The following is a 21,059-nucleotide window of genomic DNA, read 5'->3' as shown; positions in this document are numbered from 1 at the left end:
GCTACAGAGGTGTGCTGCATAGAGGTGTTCTACTAGAGGACGGACTGTGTATTAATGTACCTCCAGGATGAGGAACGTACGCCCTGATCAGCTTAGACCGCTTCTTCTCATAACCCTTCTGTGTGATGTCACCTAGCAGAGAGAGGGGGGGATAGAGAGAGGGAGAGAGGGGGGGGGGGGGTGAGAGAGAGGTTGTTTTGAGTGTAAGAGTATCAGTTAACCCTTTTACAGTGTGTGTGTGTGTTTTAAGAGAGAGAGAGAGTTGTCTGAAAGTGTGTGTGTGTGTGTGTGTGTGAGAGAGAGAGAGAGAGAGAGAGCGAGCGAGAGAGATAGAAAAAATTCACACACAGTGAGTGTGTGTGAGAGAGCGAGTGTTTGTATGTAAGTATGTGTGTGTGTGTGGGTGAGGGAGAGAGGGAGAGAGAGACAGAGAGAGACAGAGAGACAGAGATATAGAGACAGAGAGAGAGAGACAGAGAGATAGAGAGACAGACAGAGACAGAGAGATAGACAGAGCGAGAGAGAGAGAGAGAGAGAGAGAGAGAGAGAGACAGAGAGACAGAGATATAGAGACAGAGAGAGAGAGACAGAGAGATAGAGAGCGAGAGAGAGAATGTGTTTCACAATCTGAGGGTAGCCAGAACATCTGGGTCCAATCTGCTCATCTGTTCCTCGCTATGTTATTCAGCATGTGTGTGTTTTATATCTGAGGCCTTTCTGCAGATCAGCAACAGCATGGCGGCATTCCTGTTTCTGCACACAAACACACACACACACAGGCACACACACACTCACAAGCACACACATACACACGCGTGCACACGTACACACACACACACACACACACACACACACACACACACACACACACACACACACACACTCAGTCCACAGGGAGACGCCATCTTCCTCTCTCAGCGCAGCAGAGCAGGGAGGGAGTTGCCTAGCAACCATTCTCCTGGAGAAGGCCTGGTGGCCATCTTGGATTTCAAGCGTCAGATGTAAAAACTGGGCTAATCTAATGATACCTGCCTGTGTGTGTGTGTGTGTGTGTGTGTGTGTGTGTGAATACCCCACTGAAATATCAGAGTTCATAACAGCTCTATGGCTCCTCTCGATCTCCTATTCTCTCTTTCTTCAAATTATATTCTCTCACTCTCACACTTTCATACAATACAGCTGAGAGGGAATATATAGTCCATCCATGTCACAACCAGTTAAAGCAAAGTTTCATTTTCCTGGAAGCAGAAGAACATTTTATTGAAACTTCCATTTTCCTTCAAGTGGCTGAAAATTGTTAGCAATCATAGAAAATTGGAAATAGTGTGTATTTGTGTGTGTGTGTGTGTGTGTGTGTCGGCTGTGTGTGTCTCACACTGATCGCCAGAATCACATCAACGCCCAGCTGTGATTGGTTACAGCCAATGAACTAATGAAATCACACAGATTGGCATGGCATCTCTCTATCACTCTGTATACCCCCTCTCTCCCTCTCCCTCTCTATCACTCTCTATACCCCCTCTCTCCCTCTCCCTCTCTATCACTCTCTATACCCCCTCTCTCCCTCTCCCTCTCTATCACTCTGTATACCCCCTCTCTCCCTCTTTCACTCTCTCTTATTTCTCATTTTATCTCTGTATCCACACAACCTCCTTTCATGTGATCATAAACATATCCATTCCACCCACAAGATGGCCATAGTAACCAAATCCACTTCCAGCCACATACACACACACACACAAACACGTCATGCTAGGGGACCTTGGGCTGTCAGGCTGAAACCTGTGTCCCAGAGTCCTCTCTGTCTCCACATGCGTGTCCAGAGCTGGGCCAGGGGGCTCACACACACACACACACACACACACATACCCTGTCCCTGTCCCTGGTCACTCGATGGGCCAGAGAAAGGAAGAGAGGAAGGTGGGAGAATAGTGTGTAGCCAAAGAAGCTGGACAAAAACAGAACCACTGCAGAAAATGGTACTGTCTGCTCACTTTGACTGCTTCCACAAGTGATCTTTTAATACAGCTTTTAGTGATGGGCCTACATCAACAATGTTTTGACAGAGCGACACCTGATAAAGACCATGATGTATCCTAACACCTCCCTGTCAGTAGTCATCAATCCATGTCCACATCCAGCACCTGTCTATCTCCAGTAGAGCACCTGTATCGCCATCAGTACCTGTCATGTCCTGGTTCTGCTCTGATGAACAGCCTATGGAGGGACAGCTGGTTTTGGGATCCAACAATAATAGCATTAAAAATACGCTACTGGCTGCAATGAAAAACGTCCACACATCACCATTAGGCTATAGGCGTTCAACAGTGTGTCCCTAACACGCTAGCCCATGATGTAAACCACACACACAACATACACCAGGAGCGTTGACAGCAATATATAGAGAGCAGACAACGTATATGAATAAAATATGTCAACATTATATAACGCAGAGACAAATGCGCAATATATCTGACAATTACTCGCTGCAAAATAATCTCCGAATTCCATTGGTGAATCCGCTTGGTTGTGATTTAACAGATTCGGTGTAGGCTATTTTATTTTAGATTCAATCGTCGCCAGAAAAAAAACACCCAAATCATCATCATTATCATCATCAGCAGCAGCAGCTGCTGAGTGTGCAGGCCAAAACACCGAGCCCGAGCCTGATCACGAACACACACCACAGAACCGTATCCTGTCACGCAGTGTTGCATTGATATTATTAAATTCATTCGTTTGAGCATGACACACACTTATAGGCCTAAACACATACACGCACGCACACAGGCCCGTGGACGCACGGACAACAAACGTATTTCAAGTCTTAACACCCCAATGGTCTCAAGGTCAAATACCGGGTTTGTGTCGGTGTCACCACCAGAGAGACAAAGGCAGGCGGGTCAATTCCGCAGTGGGCTGTTGCTCTCCCCTCACCCTGTCCCGGCTAAAGCAGGCTGGGAGGGCAGCTCTGACAAACATCTGGAGGGGCGGAGCAGGGGAGAGAAAGTGGGGTCTGGGGGAACGGGCCATTACTGTAGAGATTCCTCTACGTTAACGGAAAAACGGTGCGCGCGGGGTTTGTTCTTACCCTCTGACAGCTCGAGCTCCAGCTCCGCCAGCCGGGCGCGAACCTCCAGTGGTAACGGCGACGCCTCACGCTCTGCCATTAGGTTATACGGTAGAAAAATCTATCCGTTCTCCCTCTGTTGCAGTCTCCTCCTCTACTCCAGCAGAGAGAGCTATTCCGCGGATCCTCCTCGGAGGCAGCGAGTGGTGCGTCGAGGCGAACAAAGAGAAAAATATGTTTTGTCGGTTTACCGGGGCCCCGGCATGGCCTCGTTAGTCTACCTCCTCTCCGTTATTATCGTCTCTGTGATGAGGGACCACTGAGGGTCGATCGGTGGGTCTCGAGGCTGCTTGCCCGGGGATGCGGTGCTGATGATGAGACTCGCGCTGTTTGGAGCTACTGTCACGTGATGTATGGAGGAGAGGAGTGCTACCAGGAGGGACCGAGGGGGGCGCCGCGTGGGAGGCAGGGGTATTATGTGCCAACCACTCCACCACACCCTCTTGACACACACATTGATGTATAGGCCTATATCATTGAATTATGGCAACAACAATGTATGGTGGATCTCTGGTCTTCATGAAGCCCATGGACCTGCCAAGGAGCACACTAGCCGGGCTTTCTGCCCACCACTCGGCTTAGCTCTGGGAGCTCAGCTCAAGCCTTCAAGTCTCAGGCAAGGTACGCTACTTACTCATCTGATTTTGCCACAACCAACGTTATACTGAGAATTAGCCCATACGCAGAGTAGCTAGCTCCATAGTATCACTGCATTTTATAATAACACAGCATTTGGTGACTTTGTCACATGATTTAAAGGTCCAATGGTGCTGAAGTAGGCTAAACTAACAAGCTGTAATAGCGGCGATCAGAGATTCAGCACCACAGAAGCCGACAGCGACAGAATCGGAACTCAGCACCACATGACAATGGAAAGCGACTCTCTCAGGTGCAGACACTCACCACTTGAACAATCAGACCGCCGGCCGCTACTGAAGGAAAGGTTCCTGTACGAATTTAGTTTGCTAGACTGATTCAGCCAGCCATATTGACTTCTTCAACCAAACTTTAGAATTGTAAGTAATAGGGAATAAATTACTATGCGAAAATATACCTTTTTACTGTTTATTATTAAGGCACTTGTTTAATGACAGTGAAATTATTTACATATGTACAGAAAAAAATTAAACATTCACCTTTTTAAATAATGCCTCAATTCTGTATCTAATACCCACATTTACATACTTAATCTATCTCAAACACAGGAAATCCGAACTGAAAACTATTTTCCTCCCACCACCCCTGATTCCAAATCAAATTCAAATTGTTAATTCATGTAACTCTAACTGTGTTGTATCTGTATGTAAACTTATAAATATCAACCCAAGTTGTTCCTCTTCTAAAGTATTTCTGTAAGAGACCCCCCCCCCCCCCCCCCCATCAACACAAATGGAATTCGAATCAACAGTGTCTGGCTGTTCATAGTTACTGTAACTGTTCCAATTAAGTTATTTAGACTAAGGAGTTAATACAGCAATCTGATGTCCAATTCTCTAAATACTGATCAATATTAATCAAAATAAATTAATCAATATCAAAATATAAAGATTTCAGAAAGTCAGAAAGGTCTGTCAAATCAGACGGACAAACAGACAGAGCAGAGAGAAACAACAGTGCTACAATGTTTTTTTCTTCTTCTTTGGCTTGAAGAACTTCTTCCCACTTCTCTCCTCCCCTCCCCAACCGAAAGTAACTATCTCACTGGTCACCGTGATAACTGGGCCGGGTCAGGCGCCTGCGAAGGATAGGCTGGGACAATCCCCGCCCCCAAGGGAGTGTGGTCAGTAGCCTTTGCGGCGAGCATCTGATTGGCTCGTATCCGCTGGCAGATCTCAGCATAGCTTGGCTTCTTGGACTCCTAACCAATCACAACACAGGACAGGTCAGTACCCAACATACACTACTTCTCTGGTAGACAGATGACTGCATCTCAATAGTCTCTTCTCCTTCCTCTGCACTGATGAGGTGAGGAAACCATTTTAGACTATTGAGATGTAGCCATGCTGTGGTACATTTAACTTCACCAATAAAAAACAACAACTATTAACCAGTTTGTCTCTGTAGTCTGTGAGTTGTCTCACCGCTGCTGGTCCGTTCTCCTTCGTGGTCTGAAGCGGTTCTTTCGCGGTCGGACGAGCTGCTGTGGTCCTCTTGGGAGACGCTACGGTTTCCTTCAGCTTCCTGTGGGACAGCAACAACCACCATATAACACAACACAACACAACACAACCATAACATACCATAACACTGACAAGTCTTTTTGTAACTTTCTTCCTCAAAGTAATCATACAAAACACATTGTGAAAGGGACCCAACACAGTGATGATGATTCAAAAGGAAGGAGAATATACTCACTCTAGGGGGAGGGTTTTCTGAGGCAATGCTGTGATAGGCTGGAGGTCTTGTGATGTCACAGTGGTTGGTTGGCTGGTACTGCTGTCTCTAACTGGACTCTGGAACAAGAAAAACAACCTTACAAGAAAGTAGAGGGTGTGTGTCAGTGTTTGTGTGCCTCTTGGTTACCTTGTGGTTGTTGGTTGCCTTGTGGATGTTGGTTGCTGTGGTAACTGTTGCTGTAGAAGCTGTAGCCAGGAGAAGCGGGGGGAAGCTATTGGGGTCAAGCTCCAGCCTGGGAGACAAGGAGTGGGAGGGCGACTGGGGGGGCCCTCTCTAAACACGTGCACACACACATTTATAAACAAGTTTATATGCACATTTTGTTAAACACAGACATACAGTACATATCCACAGAAACAACACACTCGAGTAAGAGCTTTTCCTTGAACTATTCAAAACCATCCCCATGTTAGAGAGATTTAATGGGATTTTAAGCACTTACAATTTTTTTTACATATTGTACAAATATGAATTTGTAACATATCATTGCTTAAAACACAACTTGTGCAACATTTTCGGGGTCCCGTTTTGGTTTGTGAGCACTACTATCAAAACGACTGGCTGAAATTATACAAAACATCTTTAAGTACTTACAGTGTACTTGTCATCTCTTCTCTTCCTCTGACCAATGGGACCTCTCCTTCAGAGAGAAAGAGAGAAAGAGAAACATCATCTACTTCACTTCAGGTGGTACCTCAAAGTATTTTCTCTCCCGTTTAGTCTCTAATGAAAATGAGTGATCAGGAAGAGACCTGTCTCTAAGAGCTGGAGGTTAGAGGTCAGAGGTCATTACCTTCCTCTGTCAGTGCTGGGGGAGGAACCTGACCCCCCTCTCCCTCCACGTCGACCCCCCTCTCCCTCCCTACACCTGTTGCCTGGTAACCGTGGCCGGCCCTGCCTGGGGGGGCCAGGGACGCATCTTATTAGTCCACACTCCGGGAAGAAGGGGGGATCATCCAGAAGGCCCGGCCCACTGTCGCCAGACCGCCGCCTCTGGTCCTGCTGCCCCCTACTGGAGGAGAGAGGGAAAAACAACATAACTAAAACCATGGTTCCATCGTCAAGCAAAACACAGAAAGGGAAAGAGACAAAAAGAGAGAGACAGAGAGAAAAAGAGAGAGAGAAAAAGAGAGAGAGAGAGAGAAAAAGAGAGAGAGCAAGAGAATGATAGCTTGGGAGAAAGAGAGAGATGTCTCTCCAGAATGAGAATGCGAGTCAGGAGTGTAGTACCTGTGTCTGTGTGAGGGGGATAGTTTGAAGCTGGGGCCTCCTGGGAAGCCGTCCATGAAGCCAGAGAATGACGCCATCTGCTGGATAGAACAACAATGACACCAGTGTGAGAGAACGCTTGCGCCTGCATGAGAGATTTTGTGCCTGCGTGTGTATGTGTGTGTGTGTGTATGTGTGCATGTACACCTCACCATGGCAGGGTCTGTGTATCCGGCCATGGCAGCCAAGCTCTGATTGGTCATTGTGTAGAGCTGTGGGAGGGGCTGATGGAAAGTGGCCGGTGCGTAGTATGGGCTGTAAGGCTGCTGATTGGTGCAGGGATCCATTGGGCAGGGCTTGTAGCCATTCTTTGGAGCGTAAGATGTGACTGCCATCACCTTGGCCTTGATTCGCGCCTAATTAATTAATTAATCAGCCAACCAATCAATCAATCTTTTATCATGTGATTGCCACTTGCATGGAAAAGTACTGTTTAGTAAAGGACCCTACACTCACCTTGATGGGTTTCCCCTGGAACGTCCTTACCTCCTCTCTTAGGTACTGGAATGCCTGGAACACACCACACACCACACACCACACACACCACACACACCACACACATCACACACACCACACACACCACACACCACACACCACACACAGCACACACACCACACACACCACACACACCACACACCACACAAACCACACACACCACACACACCACACACACCACACACCACACACACCACACCACACACACACCACACACACCACACACACCACACACACCACACACACACCACACAATCATAAGTGAATGAAATCTACAGCTGAATGAAATGTGCATAAATGTCTAGAAGATCAATCCCTCTCCTACCTGTCGTTAACCCCAGTCTCTGTCTCTCCTACCTGTCGTTAACCCCCCTAACCCCAGTCTCTGTCTCTCCTGTCGTTAACCCCCCTAACCCCAGTCTCTCCTACCTGTCGTTAACCCCCCTAACCCCAGTCTCTGTCTCTCCTGTCGTTAACCCCCCTAACCCCAGTCTGTCTCTCCTACCTGTCGTTAACCCCCCTAACCCCAGTCTCTGTCTCTCCTACCTGTCGTTAACCCCCATAACCCCAGTCTCTGTCTCTCCTACCTGTCGTTAACCCCCATAACCCCAGTCTGTCTCTCCTACCTGTCGTTAACCCCCCTAACCCCAGTCTCTCCTACCTGTCGTTAACCCCCATAACCCCAGTCTCTCCTACCTGTCGTTAACCCCCCTAACCCCAGTCTCTGTCTCTCCTGTCGTTAACCCCCCTAACCCCAGTCTCTGTCTCTCCTACCTGTCGTTAACCCCCATAACCCCAGTCTCTGTCTCTCCTACCTGTCGTTAACCCCCCTAACCTCAGTCTCTGTCTCTCCTGTCGTTAACCCTCCTAACCCCAGTCTCTGTCTCTCCTACCTGTCGTTAACCCCCCTAACCCCAGTCTCTGTCTCTCCTACCTGTCGTTAACCCCCCTAACCCCAGTCTGTCTCTCCTACCTGTCGTTAACCCCCCTAACCCCAGTCTGTCTCTCCTACCTGTCGTTAACCCCCATAACCCCAGTCTGTCTCTCCTACCTGTCGTTAACCCCCATAACCCCAGTCTCTCCTACCTGTCGTTAACCCCCCTAACCCCAGTCTCTGTCTCTCCTGTCGTTAACCCCCCTAACCCCAGTCTGTCTCTCCTACCTGTCGTTAACCCCCCTAACACCAGTCTCTGTTTCTCCTACCTGTCGTTAACCCCCCTAACCCCAGTCTGTCTCTCCTACCTGTCGTTAACCCCCCTAACCCCAGTCTCTGTCTCTCCTACCTGTCGTTAACCCCCATAACCCCAGTCTGTCTCTCCTACCTGTCGTTAACCCCCCTAACCCCAGTCTCTCCTACCTGTCGTTAACCCCCCTAACCCCAGTCTCTGTCTCTCCTGTCGTTAACCCTCCTAACCCCAGTCTCTGTCTCTCCTACCTGTCGTTAACCCCCCTAACCCCAGTCTCTGTCTCTCCTACCTGTCGTTAACCCCCCTAACCCCAGTCTCTGTCTCTCCTACCTGTCGTTAACCCCCCTAACCCCAGTCTCTGTCTCTCCTACCTGTCGTTAACCCCCCTAACCCCAGTCTCTGTCTCTCCTGTCGTTAACCCCCCAAACCCCAGTCTCTGTCTCTCCTACCTGTCGTTAACCCCCCTAACCCCAGTCTCTGTCTCTCCTACCTGTCGTTAACCACCCTAACCCCAGTCTCTGTCTCTTCTACCTGTCGTTAACCCCCCTAACCACAGTCTCTGTTTCTCCTACCTGTCGTTAACCCCTCTAACCCCAGTCTCTGTCTCTCCTACCTGTCGTTAACCCCTCTAACCCCAGTCTCTGTCTCTCCTACCTGTCGTTAACCCCCCTAACCCCAGTCTCTGTCTCTCCTACCTGTCGTTAACCCCTCTAACCCCAGTCTCTGTCTCTCCTGTCGTTAACCCCTCTAACCCCAGTCTCTGTCTCTCCTACCTGTCGTTAACCCCTCTAACCCCAGTCTCTGTCTCTCCTACCTGTCGTTAACCCCCATAACCCCAGTCTCTGTCTCTCCTGTCGTTAACCCCTCTAACCCCAGTCTCTGTCTCTCCTACGTGTCGTTAACCCCCCTAACCCCAGTCTCTGTCTCTCCTACCTGTCGTTAACCCCTCTAACCCCAGTCTCTGTCTCTCCTACCTGTCGTTAACCCCTCTAACCCCAGTCTCTGTCTCTCCTACCTGTCGTTAACCCCTCTAACCCCAGTCTCTGTTTCTCCTACCTGTCGTTAAACCCCCTAACCCCAGTCTCTGTCTCTCCTACCTGTCGTTAACCCCTCTAACCCCAGTCTCTGTTTCTCCTACATGTCGTTAACCCCCCTAACCCCAGTCTCTGTTTCTCCTACATGTCGTTAACCCCCATAACCCCAGTCTCTGTCTCTCCTACCTGTCGTTAACCCCCCTAACCCCAGTCTCTGTCTCTCCTGTCGTTAACCCCCCTAACCCAGTCTCTGTTTCTCCTACCTGTCGTTAACCCCCCTAACCCCAGTCTCTGTTTCTCCTACCTGTCGTTAACCCCCATAACCCCAGTCTCTGTCTCTCCTACCTGTCGTTAACCCCTCTAACCCCAGTCTCTGTCTCTCCTACCTGTCGTTAACCCCCATAACCCCAGTCTCTGTCTCTCCTACCTGTCGTTAACCCCCCTAACCCCAGTCTCTGTCTCTCCTACCTGTCGTTAACCCCCCTAACCCCAGTCTCTGTCTCTCCTACCTGTCGTTAACCCCCCTAACCCCAGTCTCTGTCTCTCCTGTCGTTAACCCCCCTAACCCCAGTCTCTGTTTCTCCTACATGTCGTTAACCCCCCTAACCCCAGTCTCTGTTTCTCCTACATGTCGTTAACCCCCATAACCCCAGTCTCTGTTTCTCCTACCTGTCGTTAACCCCTCTAACCCCAGTCTCTGTCTCTCCTGTCGTTAACCCCCCTAACCCCAGTCTCTGTCTCTCCTACCTGTCGTTAACCCCCCTAACCCCAGTCTCTGTCTCTCCTGTCGTTAACCCCCCTAACCCCAGTCTCTGTCTCTCCTACCTGTCGTTAACCCCTCTAACCCCAGTCTCTGTCTCTCCTACCTGTCGTTAACCCCCATAACCCCAGTCTCTGTCTCTCCTACCTGTCGTTAACCCCCCTAACCCCAGTCTCTGTCTCTCCTACCTGTCGTTAACCCCCCTAACCCCAGTCTCTGTCTCTCCTACCTGTCGTTAACCCCCCTAACCCCAGTCTCTGTCTCTCCTGTCGTTAACCCCCCTAACCCCAGTCTCTGTTTCTCCTACCTGTCGTTAACACCCCTAACCCCAGTCTCTGTTTCTCCTACCTGTCGTTAACCCCCATAACCCCAGTCTCTGTCTCTCCTACCTGTCGTTAACCCCCCTAACCCCAGTCTCTGTCTCTCCTACCTGTCGTTAACCCCCCTAACCCCAGTCTCTGTCTCTCCTGTCATTAACCCCCCTAACCCCAGTCTCTGTTTCTCCTACCTGTCGTTAACACCCCTAACCCCAGTCTCTGTTTCTCCTACCTGTCGTTAACCCCCATAACCCCAGTCTCTGTCTCTCCTACCTGTCGTTAACCCCCCTAACCCCAGTCTCTGTCTCTCCTGTTGTTAACCCCTCTAACCCCAGTCTCTCCTACCTGTCGTTAACCCCCCTAACCCCAGTCTCTGTCTCTCCTGTCGTTAACCCCCCTAACCCCAGTCTCTGTTTCTCCTATTTGTCGTTAACCCCCCTAACCCCAGTCTCTGTCTCTCCTACCTGTCGTTAACCCCCCTAACCCCAGTCTCTGTCTCTCCTGTCGTTAACCCCCCTAACCCCAGTCTCTGTCTCTCCTACCTGTTGTTAACCCCCCTAACCCCAGTCTCTGTTTCTCCTACCTGTCGTTAACCCCCATAACCCCAGTCTCTGTCTCTCCTGTCGTTAACCCCCCTAATCCCAGTCTCTGTCTCTCCTACCTGTCGTTAACCCCTCTAACCCCAGTCTCTGTCTCTCCTGTTGTTAACCCCTCTAACCCCAGTCTGTCTCTCCTACCTGTCGTTAAGCCCCCTAACCCCAGTCTCTGTTTCTCCTACCTGTCGTTAACCCCCATAACCCCAGTCTCTGTCTCTCCTGTCGTTAACCCCTCTAACCCCAGTCTGTCTCTCCTACCTGTCGTTAACCCCCCTAACCCCAGTCTGTCTCTCCTACCTGTCGTTAACCCCCCTAACCCCAGTCTCTGTCTCTCCTACCTGTCGTTAACCCCTCTAACCCCAGTCTCTGTCTCTCCTACCTGTCGTTAACCCCCCTAACCCCAGTCTCTCCTACCTGTCGTTAACCCCCCTAACCCCAGTCTGTCTCTCCTACCTGTCGTTAACCCCCCTAACCCCAGTCTCTCCTACCTGTCGTTAACCCCTCTAACCCCAGTCTCTGTCTCTCCTACCTGTCGTTAACCCCCATAACCCCAGTCTCTGTCTCTCCTGTCGTTAACCCCCCTAACCCCAGTCTCTGTCTCTCCTACCTGTCGTTAACCCCCATAACCCCAGTCTCTGTCTCTCCTGTCGTTAACCCCCCTAACCCCAGTCTCTGTCTCTCCTACCTGTCGTTAACCCCCCTAACCCCAGTCTCTGTCTCTCCTACCTGTCGTTAACCCCTCTAACCCCAGTCTCTGTCTCTCCTACCTGTCGTTAACCCCTCTAACCCCAGTCTCTGTCTCTCCTACCTGTCGTTAACCCCCATAACCCCAGTCTCTGTCTCTCCTGTCGTTAACCCCCATAACCCCAGTCTCTGTCTCTCCTGTCGTTAACCCCTCTAACCCCAGTCTCTGTCTCTCCTACCTGTCGTTAACCCCTCTAACCCCAGTCTCTGTCTCTCCTACCTGTCGTTAACCCCCCTAACCCCAGTCTCTGTCTCTCCTACCTGTCGTTAACCCCTCTAACCCCAGTCTCTGTCTCTCCTGTCGTTAACCCCTCTAACCCCAGTCTGTCTCTCCTACCTGTCGTTAACCCCCATAACCCCAGTCTCTGTTTCTCCTACCTGTCGTTAACCCCTCTAACCCCAGTCTCTGTTTCTCCTACCTGTCGTTAACCCCTCTAACCCCAGTCTCTGTCTCTCCTACCTGTCGTTAACCCCCATAACCCCAGTCTCTGTCTCTCCTGTCGTTAACCCCTCTAACCCCAGTCTCTGTCTCTCCTACCTGTCGTTAACCCCCTAACCCCAGTCTCCCAGCTGTACCTGTTGAGCGTCAGCCTCAGTGTGGAAGGTGATGAACCAGTTGTCGTTCTGGGCAAACTCACATCTCTGGATCCTGGGGAGGCTCTCACATGCAAACAGAGCCTTCACCTCCTGGTGGTTCAACAAGATAAACACACACCATGTCAGAACTGACACACACACACAGGTTTCTTACAGTTAGTGCTGAGCCATAAGTGTTTTTCGAGGTCGGTTTGTTTTCTGTTCGATCATATAAAAAATAATCACGTTTTTCAATTTTTGAAATTTTTGATTAAATGCACTGTGGGTTGAATGCTGTAACACAGAATAAAACAATAAAAGTCCCATGATGTTAGTTACTGACAGTTACTGCTTATAACTAATTAACCATCATTTATTCACATTACTTTAATAAAATATTTCACTTGTATATTGTTTTATTTGCTAACTTTATTATATCATTCCAAGTCATCATCTCATCTCTATAGATCTGCTGCCTATGCTGTCTGACAAAATCATTATTTTAGTAATTCTTCAAAGTAAATATGGCATACTTTTATGACTGCTGAATAACAAATATCAATCACTTAGATCATGCATTTTCAGGTAGAGATACATCGCGAAGCAACTCTATCCCTCTCGATCCGTGTTCTTCTCTCTTCTCTCCGTCTCCGTGCCCACACAGACTGGACAAGTAGGCGCGCAATGGATTATGGTCATTGCAGTTAATTACCACGTTTTCTGCACTAAACTATGTAGAATATTGGCCTTTTGGAAACTACATCCCTCTACTACATATCACAGTTCGGGCTTGATCAGGGCTGCATTCAGTACATAAAAACTTCCTAGAACGGAAACTGTACTGAACGACCAGTTGAAAAAACAGGGAGGGGTTGGGTTGTAGCTTCAAAATGCACCTCTGCCCTTTAAATACGTCAGTCATTGTTTCAAGCCACAGCCCGGCACACCCACCGAACGGAGCAAACATACCTCAAAGTCTGTTCAAGAACGTACAAGAACGTTTTGGGGAACGGTGTCGCTCAGTACAAACCGTTCCGCAACATAGCAAACGTTTAAGCGAACTGAATACACTACTGATTTATCTCTAGAGAAACTGAGCTTTGAGCTCAGAAAAAAACAACTAATTATTACCTCTGGGGGTGTGGTCTCTGGGACCTCTCGGAGGATGACGATACAGCGACCCTGATTTGGCCGTACCTTCTGCCCACATTCTGCCACCTCCACCAGTGGCAAGGCTACGAGCCAATCAGGAGAGAGGACACAGTCAGCGCCCTCCCGCCAAGGAAATATCTTACCCAATCATGTAATACAATAGAACAACTAACCAACATACACACACAAAAACTTAAGTTAACTCACACTTGAGGATGTCAGAGATGAGCTCCAAGTCCGTGCAGAGCTTCTTGATGTGGTCGAGGTTGGCGAGCGTTGCTATGGGAACGTACTGGTCGCTGTCCATCTGGGAGACGAGGTAGAGGTCGTTGGCCAGATTCTCCCTGAGGGGACATCAGCCAATCAGAAAACAAACCTTACTGCCCAATCAGAAACGACCCTCGCTGCCCACTGATCAATCACACAGACGTACCGTGACATACAGGACTCCAGTGAGGTCTTCAGCTCTGCCATGAGCTCCTCTGAAAGCAACAACATTAATAACATTTAATGTTTGTATCAGACATAATCTGATAAACAGTCTTGTTTGCTCTTAGCTCCATCAGCCAGTAACGTTGGTACCTGAGACACAGCTGTCCTGGACCAGGCCACTGGCTGACGGGTTTCCCATGGTGACCACTGGAAATTCTACACCGCTCGGTTCCAGCTGAGCATCGCCCACTTCCTCCAGGTCATATCCCTGCTCATACCCTGAGGACCAATCAGGTAGCGACATTTACTAGACAAACACTCAAATAAGCCAGTAGCTGTCCCCCCTCTGGACTAAGGGCTAGTCGTTGTTTCATACTCGCTCTACTACCACATGCTTACCTTCCTGGTTGTCAAGGTGACTGGGCACCGCCAGCCATGATTGGAGGGCGTCAGTGTAGACAGGGCCTGAGGGGTCCAGGCTAAGCGTGTGATTGGCCCATACTTGAGCATTGGGGTTCAGCTCAGAGACCGGGGTGGATTCCTGCAAGGGAGCACACACACACCCAAGGTCAGTGTTTCTTCAAACAATAGAAAACGTACAGTCGTATGAAAAAGTTTGGGCACCCCTCTAAAGCTGCATAATAATTTACTCTGTCGTCACAGTAAATGATCACAGTGGCATGCCATTCATTTTTTTATAAAAGCTGAGTACTGGGGTATTGTCCAGACAAAGATTTTTAGTGTAGCAATATTAAGTTGTATGAAATTAAATCAGATGTGATTTGAATACCTGTAACTACTTAGCACTGATTATTTGGAACACACAATTGGTTTGGTGAGCTCATTAAGCCTGGAACTTCATAGACAAGTGCATCCAACATGAGAAAAGGTATTTAAGGTGGCCAATTGCAAGTTGTTGTTCTCTTTGACTCTCCTCTGAAGAGTGGCAACATGGGGTGCTCAAAACAACTCTCAAATGACCTGAAAACAAAGATTGTTCAACATTATGGTTTAGGGGAAGGCTACAAAAAGCTATCGCACAGATGTAAGCTGTCAGTGTCCACTGTGAGGAACATAGTGAGGAAATGGAAGACCACAGGCACAGTTCTTGTTAAGGTCAGAAGTGGCAGGCCAAGTAAAATATCGGAGAGGCAAAGGCGAAGGATGGTGAGAACGGTCAAAAACAGCCCACAGACCACCTCCAAAGACCTATAACATCATCTTGCTGCAGATGGTGTCACTGTGCATCCAGTCCCCAGACCTGAATATCATTGAGAATCTGTGGGATGATTTGAAGCGGGCTGTCCATGCTCGGCAACCATCAAACCTAACTGAAGTGGAGATGTTTTGTAAGGAGCAATGGTCCAAAATACCTTCATCCAGAATCCAGACACTCATTAGAGGCTATAGGAAGCGTCTAGAGGCTGTTATTTTAGCAAAAGGAGGCTCTACTAAATATTGATGTGATTTTTCTGTTGGGGTGCCCAAATTTATGCACCTGTCTAATTTCGTTTTGATGCATATTGCACATTTTCTGTTAATCCAATAAACCTAATTTCACTTGCTGTGTCCATCAGTTATTTGATAGATCAAAATGAAATTGCTGATCCAAACACCCAATTATTTATAAATGGAAATCATGGAAATTGTCAGGGGTGCCCAAACGTTTTCATACGACTGTATATAGTGTGTGTACTCCTCTGCTCCTGCCTTGTCTCAGTTGGGTCAATCATGATCAGAACATAACTTTTTAACTCACATGAATAGAGATGTGTGTTTGCTCATCCATACAGTTGACACACACACACCGCTGAAGTACTCACAGGCTGGTAGTGAGAGTGCCATTCCCAGAGACTAGAGTCCTGGGGCAGCAGAGTGCTGTAGGTGGTGTAGGCAGAGGCTCCCAGCAGGGCCATGGAGCTAGGGGCTGCTCCTCCTCACAGCACTCCATACCCTGGGCCCATCCTCCACAGCCCTCTTCCAGCCCTGGCCCTAAATGCGCCCAGGGAGAGGGGTAGAGGCCAGAGAGGGTGGGGTCCACTTCCTCCCCCAGCAGCTCTGACACCATGTCCATCATGCCCCCCTCTTTGGTCTGACCTCTAACCCCCACAGTGCCCGTCTCTGTGGTGACAGGCAGCGACCTCTGACCCAGGAACTGTATCTGGTAAGACGGGGTGGAGGCGTAAACATCAATCTGATCATGCTCCACCACCAGAAAATAGGAATCTGCAGTTGTTGCATCGTCTCCAGGGTAGTTCACAGCAGAACAGTAATCGCTGTGGTAACCGAAGGTCAGGGGCTCCTCAAACGGGCTGGCTCCCAATGTCACAGGGGGGTTAACAGAGGCGACACACACACTCTCACACATATTCCTGTCACCACACACACCCTCACACACACTCCTGTAAATGTAAATGTCACTACACTCTGTGTTCTCAGGGAGTGTCCCTACACTCCTGTCAATGTGTGTCCCTACAGTACTGTCAATGTGTGTCCCTACAGTACTGTCAATGTGTGTTCCTACAGTACTGTCAATGTGTGTCCCTACACTCCTGTCAATGTGTGTCCCTACACTCCTGTCAATGTGTGTCCCTACAGTACTGTCAATGTGTGTCCCTACAGTACTGTCAATGTGTCTCCCTACAGTACTGTCAATGTGTGTCCCTACAGTACTGTCAATGTGTGTCCCTACACTCCTGTCAATGTGTGTCCCTACAGTACTGTCAATGTGTGTCCCTACAGTACTGTCAATGTGTGTCCCTACAGTACTGTCAATGTGTCTCCCTATAGTACTGTCAATGTGTGTCCCTACAGTACTGTCAATGTGTGTCCCTACAGTAAACCCACTACTGAGGCTATATGTGGGAGGGATATTGTACTCCCAGTGTGTGTCTCTGCGCTCTCTACAAGCCGGTCATTTTGTTTCGCACCATCACTCCCTGTACGTGTTTCTTCACGGTCGTCAGTGTGTGTCTCTGCTCTTTTGTCACTGTGTGTTCCAGCCTCACTGTTCTCCTTAGACAGCATTCTGCAGTCAGTGGGTTCAGTTCCTCTCTCTGAACTCACCCTCCCATCACCCCCCTCCGACTCTACAGAGGGGGAAGGGGACAAGAAGGATGAAGAACCTTTACAGGGCTGTAAGTAAGTGTCCTCACTAGGCAGGTCCTGAGGGGCAGGAGTAGAGCCTCCTCTTTCCTCAGAGAGATGGCTGCTTTCTCCGTCCTCTCTACAGTCCTGAGAAAGACGGCCACCATCGCTGTCCTCACAACCCTGAGGAAGATGGCCACCATATCTGTCCTCACAACCCTGAGGAGGATGGCCACTATCTCTGTCCTCACAACCCTGAGGAGGATGGCCACCATCTCTGTCCTCACAACCCTGAGGAGGATGGCCACCATCTCTGTCCTCACAACCCTGAGGAAGATGGCCACCATCTCTGTCCTCACAACCCTGAGGAAGATGGCCACCATCTCTGTCCTCACAACCCTGAGGAAGATGGCCACCATCTCTGTCCTCACAACCCTGAGGAACATACCCGCTCCCTCTGGTGGGGTGATAGGTGATGGCAGCCATTTCCTGCCAGTGTTTCTGTTCCACACTGGTCTTCGGCTTCTTTTCTGTTCCTGCAGACCTTCCCCCTATAACCTCAGCTTGGACTCGCCAATCAGTGAGCTCTGAGTCATCAGCAGGGCTTCTGTTATTTCCAGTAGGTTTGACATAATCCCCATCAGGTCTCCCAGCATGCCCATGGGTTATGTTTTGGTCAGGCTTGGCGTTGCTGTCAGAAGTAGTATCATACTGATCAGGTTTTGTTCCAGCTTCATGTTCCATATCCACTGCTCTAAGGTCAGATTTGAATGAGTGGACAGTAAAGTCCATGGGTAGAGACACTGCGTAGACTGGGTAGAGTGTGGATAGTGAGGAGAGTGTGGAGACTGGTGATACCTCTGTTACTGTGGTCTCCACTGTCCTGCTGAGTATGGTCTCCTCCTCAGTCTCTCCTCTCAGCCTCTCACAGGTCACACTTACTGAGACAGCCTGGTATACCTCCGGCCCCTCCATCTCCTCTCCACATATGGCTCCATACACTGCCCCAAGCAGGGGGCTGGAGTTGGGGATAGGACTAGAGCCAGGGCTGGGGTTGGGGATAGGACTAGAGCCAGGGCTGGGGTTGGGGATAGGACTAGAGCCAGGGCTGGGGTTGGGGATAGGACCAGAGCCAGGGCTGGGGTTGGCGATAGGACTAGAGCCAGGGCTGGGGTTGGGGATAGGACTAGAGCCAGGGCTGGGGTTGGGGATAGGACTAGAGCCAGGGCTGGGGTTGGGGATAGGACCAGAGCCAGGGCTGGGGTTGGCGATAGGACTAGAGCCAGGGCTGGGGTTGGGGATAGGACTAGAGCCAGGGCTGGGGTTGGGGATAGGACCAGAGCCAGGGCTGGCGTTGGGGATAGGACTAGAGCCAGGGCTGGCGTTGGGGATAGGACTAGAGCCAGGGCTGGGGTTGGGGTTGGGGATAGGACTAGAGCCAGGGCTGGGGTTGGGGATAGGACCAGAGCCAGGGCTGGCGTTGGGGATAGGACTAGAGCCAGGGCTGGCGTTGGGGATAGGACTAGAGCCAGGGCTGGCGTTGGGGATAGGACTAGAGCCAGGACTGGGGTTGGGGATAGGCCTAGAGCCAGGGCTGGGGTTGGGGATAGGACTAGAGCCAGGGCTGGGGTTGGGGATAGAGTTATGGGTATCATGGAGGTTCAAATCCTTCTTTGCGTTCTCTCTATTCTGGCTGCTGTCAACAGTCTTCACTGTGGACATAGGACCACTCTTCTTAACACACACACTCTCCTCCTGGCGTGATGTCAGCTCAAGTATGTCGGGAGCTGTAATGTCTCCAGTTAGCGGCGGGGTTCTGGCGTCTCCGGGGGCGATGGGGCTGTCCTGTCGTAATGCCTGATGGTCCTCATTGCTTCTCCAGAGAAGGTCCAGCAGAGCGGGTGCCACGGGGGGCTCACCATAGGATTGGTCAAAGCCTGTTGGTTCCAATGTTTGTGATTGGTCGATGGCTGTAAATTCAACTGTTTGTGATTGGTCAGAAGCCATGGGTTCAGAAGCCTTGGGTTCCATTATGTGCGATAGGTCAGGCTTTGCAGATTCCACTCTGTGTGATTGGTCATTGGCTGTAGGTTATTGTGTGTGTGATCGGATAGAGGCTGTATGTTCCACTGAATGTGATTGGATAGCTGTAGGTTCGACTGTGTGTGATTGGATAGAGGCTGTAGGCTCTGCTATGTGCGATTGGATAAAGGATGTATGTTCCGCTGTCTGCGATTGGTCAGTGTCGAGGTCATCTGCGTCGATGGAACAGATGCTGTAGAAGCTCTGAGCTCTGGCCCTGAATCCCCGCCCCAGGGTTGCCCTGACGACACAGAGTTCCTCCTCATCCTCCTCCTCCTCTGCCACTAAATTGAGGTAATCCCCCGCAGCTCTGACATCATACAGCTGGTGGGTTGGGGATGTCCCGACCAGGGGGGTTCCCCAGCCCTCTGTCTCTTCCTGGCCAGGCTCCAGGTTCTGGCTGAACCAGGTAGCCCTGAGCACTGCATTCTCTGCTATCCTCTGTCTCACAGGGCTCTCAACTGTGTTCTCTATTTTATTACTTTCTGGGTTCTCCACTGTGTTCTCTATCCTCTGGCTGGCTGGGTTCTGCATGGTGTTCTCCATCTGTCTCGCTAGGTTCTCAATTTTCTTCATCTTCTGTTTGGGTGTGTTCTCCATGGTGTTCTTCATCCTTTGTCTAACTGAATTCTCCATGCTGTTCTCTGCTAGATTATGTTTTAATGGGCTCTCCACACTCCCCTCCATATATATATACCTGCCTCCATCGAGACTATGTGTGCGTCGGCGTTGGTATGTGTGACCATGCCGGGGCCTGTGGAGGCGTTAATAATAGCCGATTCCTCCTTGTGTGAGTGTTCCGGACTGAGCAGCCCCCGACTCCGCACGCCGCTACCCCTCACCATGGGGCCTGTCAACACGTTGTCCGGGACGACATTGTCCTTCTTCTCCTGTTCCTGAAGCTTCCGTTTGGCCGGTCCATCTGGTACACAAGTGTGTTGAGCCAGTTGGTCAGATACATGTTGAGCCAGGCCATTAGCATGTAACGCGTCCTGGTTCTTGCCCCCTAGCCCCTCTGGGCTTGATGCCTGAAGCAGCCTGGTCCTCTCCTCCTCTCGCGCTTTCCTCCTCCCCTGCCCAGAATAGCATACATGAAGGAGCTCACATGGCCCTGCCACTCAAGAGAGCCTCCCAGTGTGAGTTTATAGTTTGAATAGGATTAGCACTCTGGCACATGGCCAGACGAGCACCAATGCAAGAGCATAGAGGAAGCCACTCCCCTTTCTCTCCTTCTCCCTCCCTCTATCCCTTTTAGGTTCCCTCGTTCGCGTCTATTTGACTGACTGACTCACTGTTTCGCTCTCTCTCCCAGCAAGGCCACTACAGAAGGCATGCCGAGACTGTGACTCTATGGCTAAATACCCACTGAAGCTCTGAGCAGCAGGAGGGATAAAATAGTTATGGGTGTATATGGGATGTATGCAAGTGTGTGTGTTCTTATGAACAATCTGAACAGCACATCAAGTTACAAACAACTGCACAATCCTCCTTGTGACAATCTGCAATGTAGGTCTGTATCTAATGATTAGAGCTAGGAGGTTTTTACTGGTCATGTCACATAGCTGAGAAACATGTTATCTACTATACCAGACCCAAAAGGCTGTGTGTGTGAGCAGAGAGCTTTAGTGACAGTACCGTACCAGGTATTGACGCTCCGGGCCGAGGTGGTGTGACCATGTCTCCCGCGTTAGCAGCACCTGAGGCTCAGCTGGGACGGTCGACTCCTGGTCTGACGTCATGTGAAGTCTGGACTCCTCTCAGAGATGTGTGATGCTGCTCACCAGGGAAGCTGGTTGGGGGA

At 49.9% G+C, this 21,059-nt stretch overlaps 2 protein-coding genes across 2 annotated transcripts in view; both read right to left on the bottom strand.

Annotated features, from left to right (window-relative positions):
- Positions 1 to 3,170, bottom strand: part of LOC311114191 (disco-interacting protein 2 homolog C-like) — a gene marked incomplete at both ends in the record, with an annotated part of 42,167 nt that extends 38,997 nt beyond the window's left edge. The window contains 2 exons of the mRNA XM_084189463.1: positions 61 to 132; positions 3,092 to 3,170. Of these exons, the coding sequence (XP_084045589.1) occupies positions 61 to 132; positions 3,092 to 3,170 (151 nt within the window). The remainder of the gene's footprint in view (positions 1 to 60; positions 133 to 3,091) is intronic.
- Positions 3,171 to 4,801: 1,631 nt separating this feature from the next.
- On the bottom strand, positions 4,802 to 20,997 carry LOC311114190 (la-related protein 4B-like; the record flags this gene model as incomplete). The annotated part of the gene is made up of 16 exons (XM_084189462.1): positions 4,802 to 4,988; positions 5,212 to 5,311; positions 5,486 to 5,583; positions 5,654 to 5,800; positions 6,122 to 6,167; positions 6,321 to 6,536; positions 6,758 to 6,834; positions 6,949 to 7,152; positions 7,253 to 7,306; positions 12,506 to 12,616; positions 13,637 to 13,740; positions 13,865 to 14,001; positions 14,091 to 14,139; positions 14,240 to 14,368; positions 14,489 to 14,630; positions 20,899 to 20,997. 16 exons carry the CDS (start codon positions 20,995 to 20,997, stop codon positions 4,836 to 4,838), a joined length of 1,866 nt encoding a protein of 621 aa, XP_084045588.1. The 3' UTR covers positions 4,802 to 4,835.
- Between the last annotated feature and the right edge of the window lie 62 nt (positions 20,998 to 21,059).

This window comes from Coregonus lavaretus (assembly GCF_964263955.1).
Source record: "Coregonus lavaretus genome assembly, contig: HAP1_SCAFFOLD_2787, whole genome shotgun sequence".
NCBI classification, from domain to species: domain Eukaryota; kingdom Metazoa; phylum Chordata; class Actinopteri; order Salmoniformes; family Salmonidae; genus Coregonus; species Coregonus lavaretus.
Note: the sequence above shows the minus strand (reverse complement) of the source record. Positions and strands in the feature narration are given on the sequence as shown.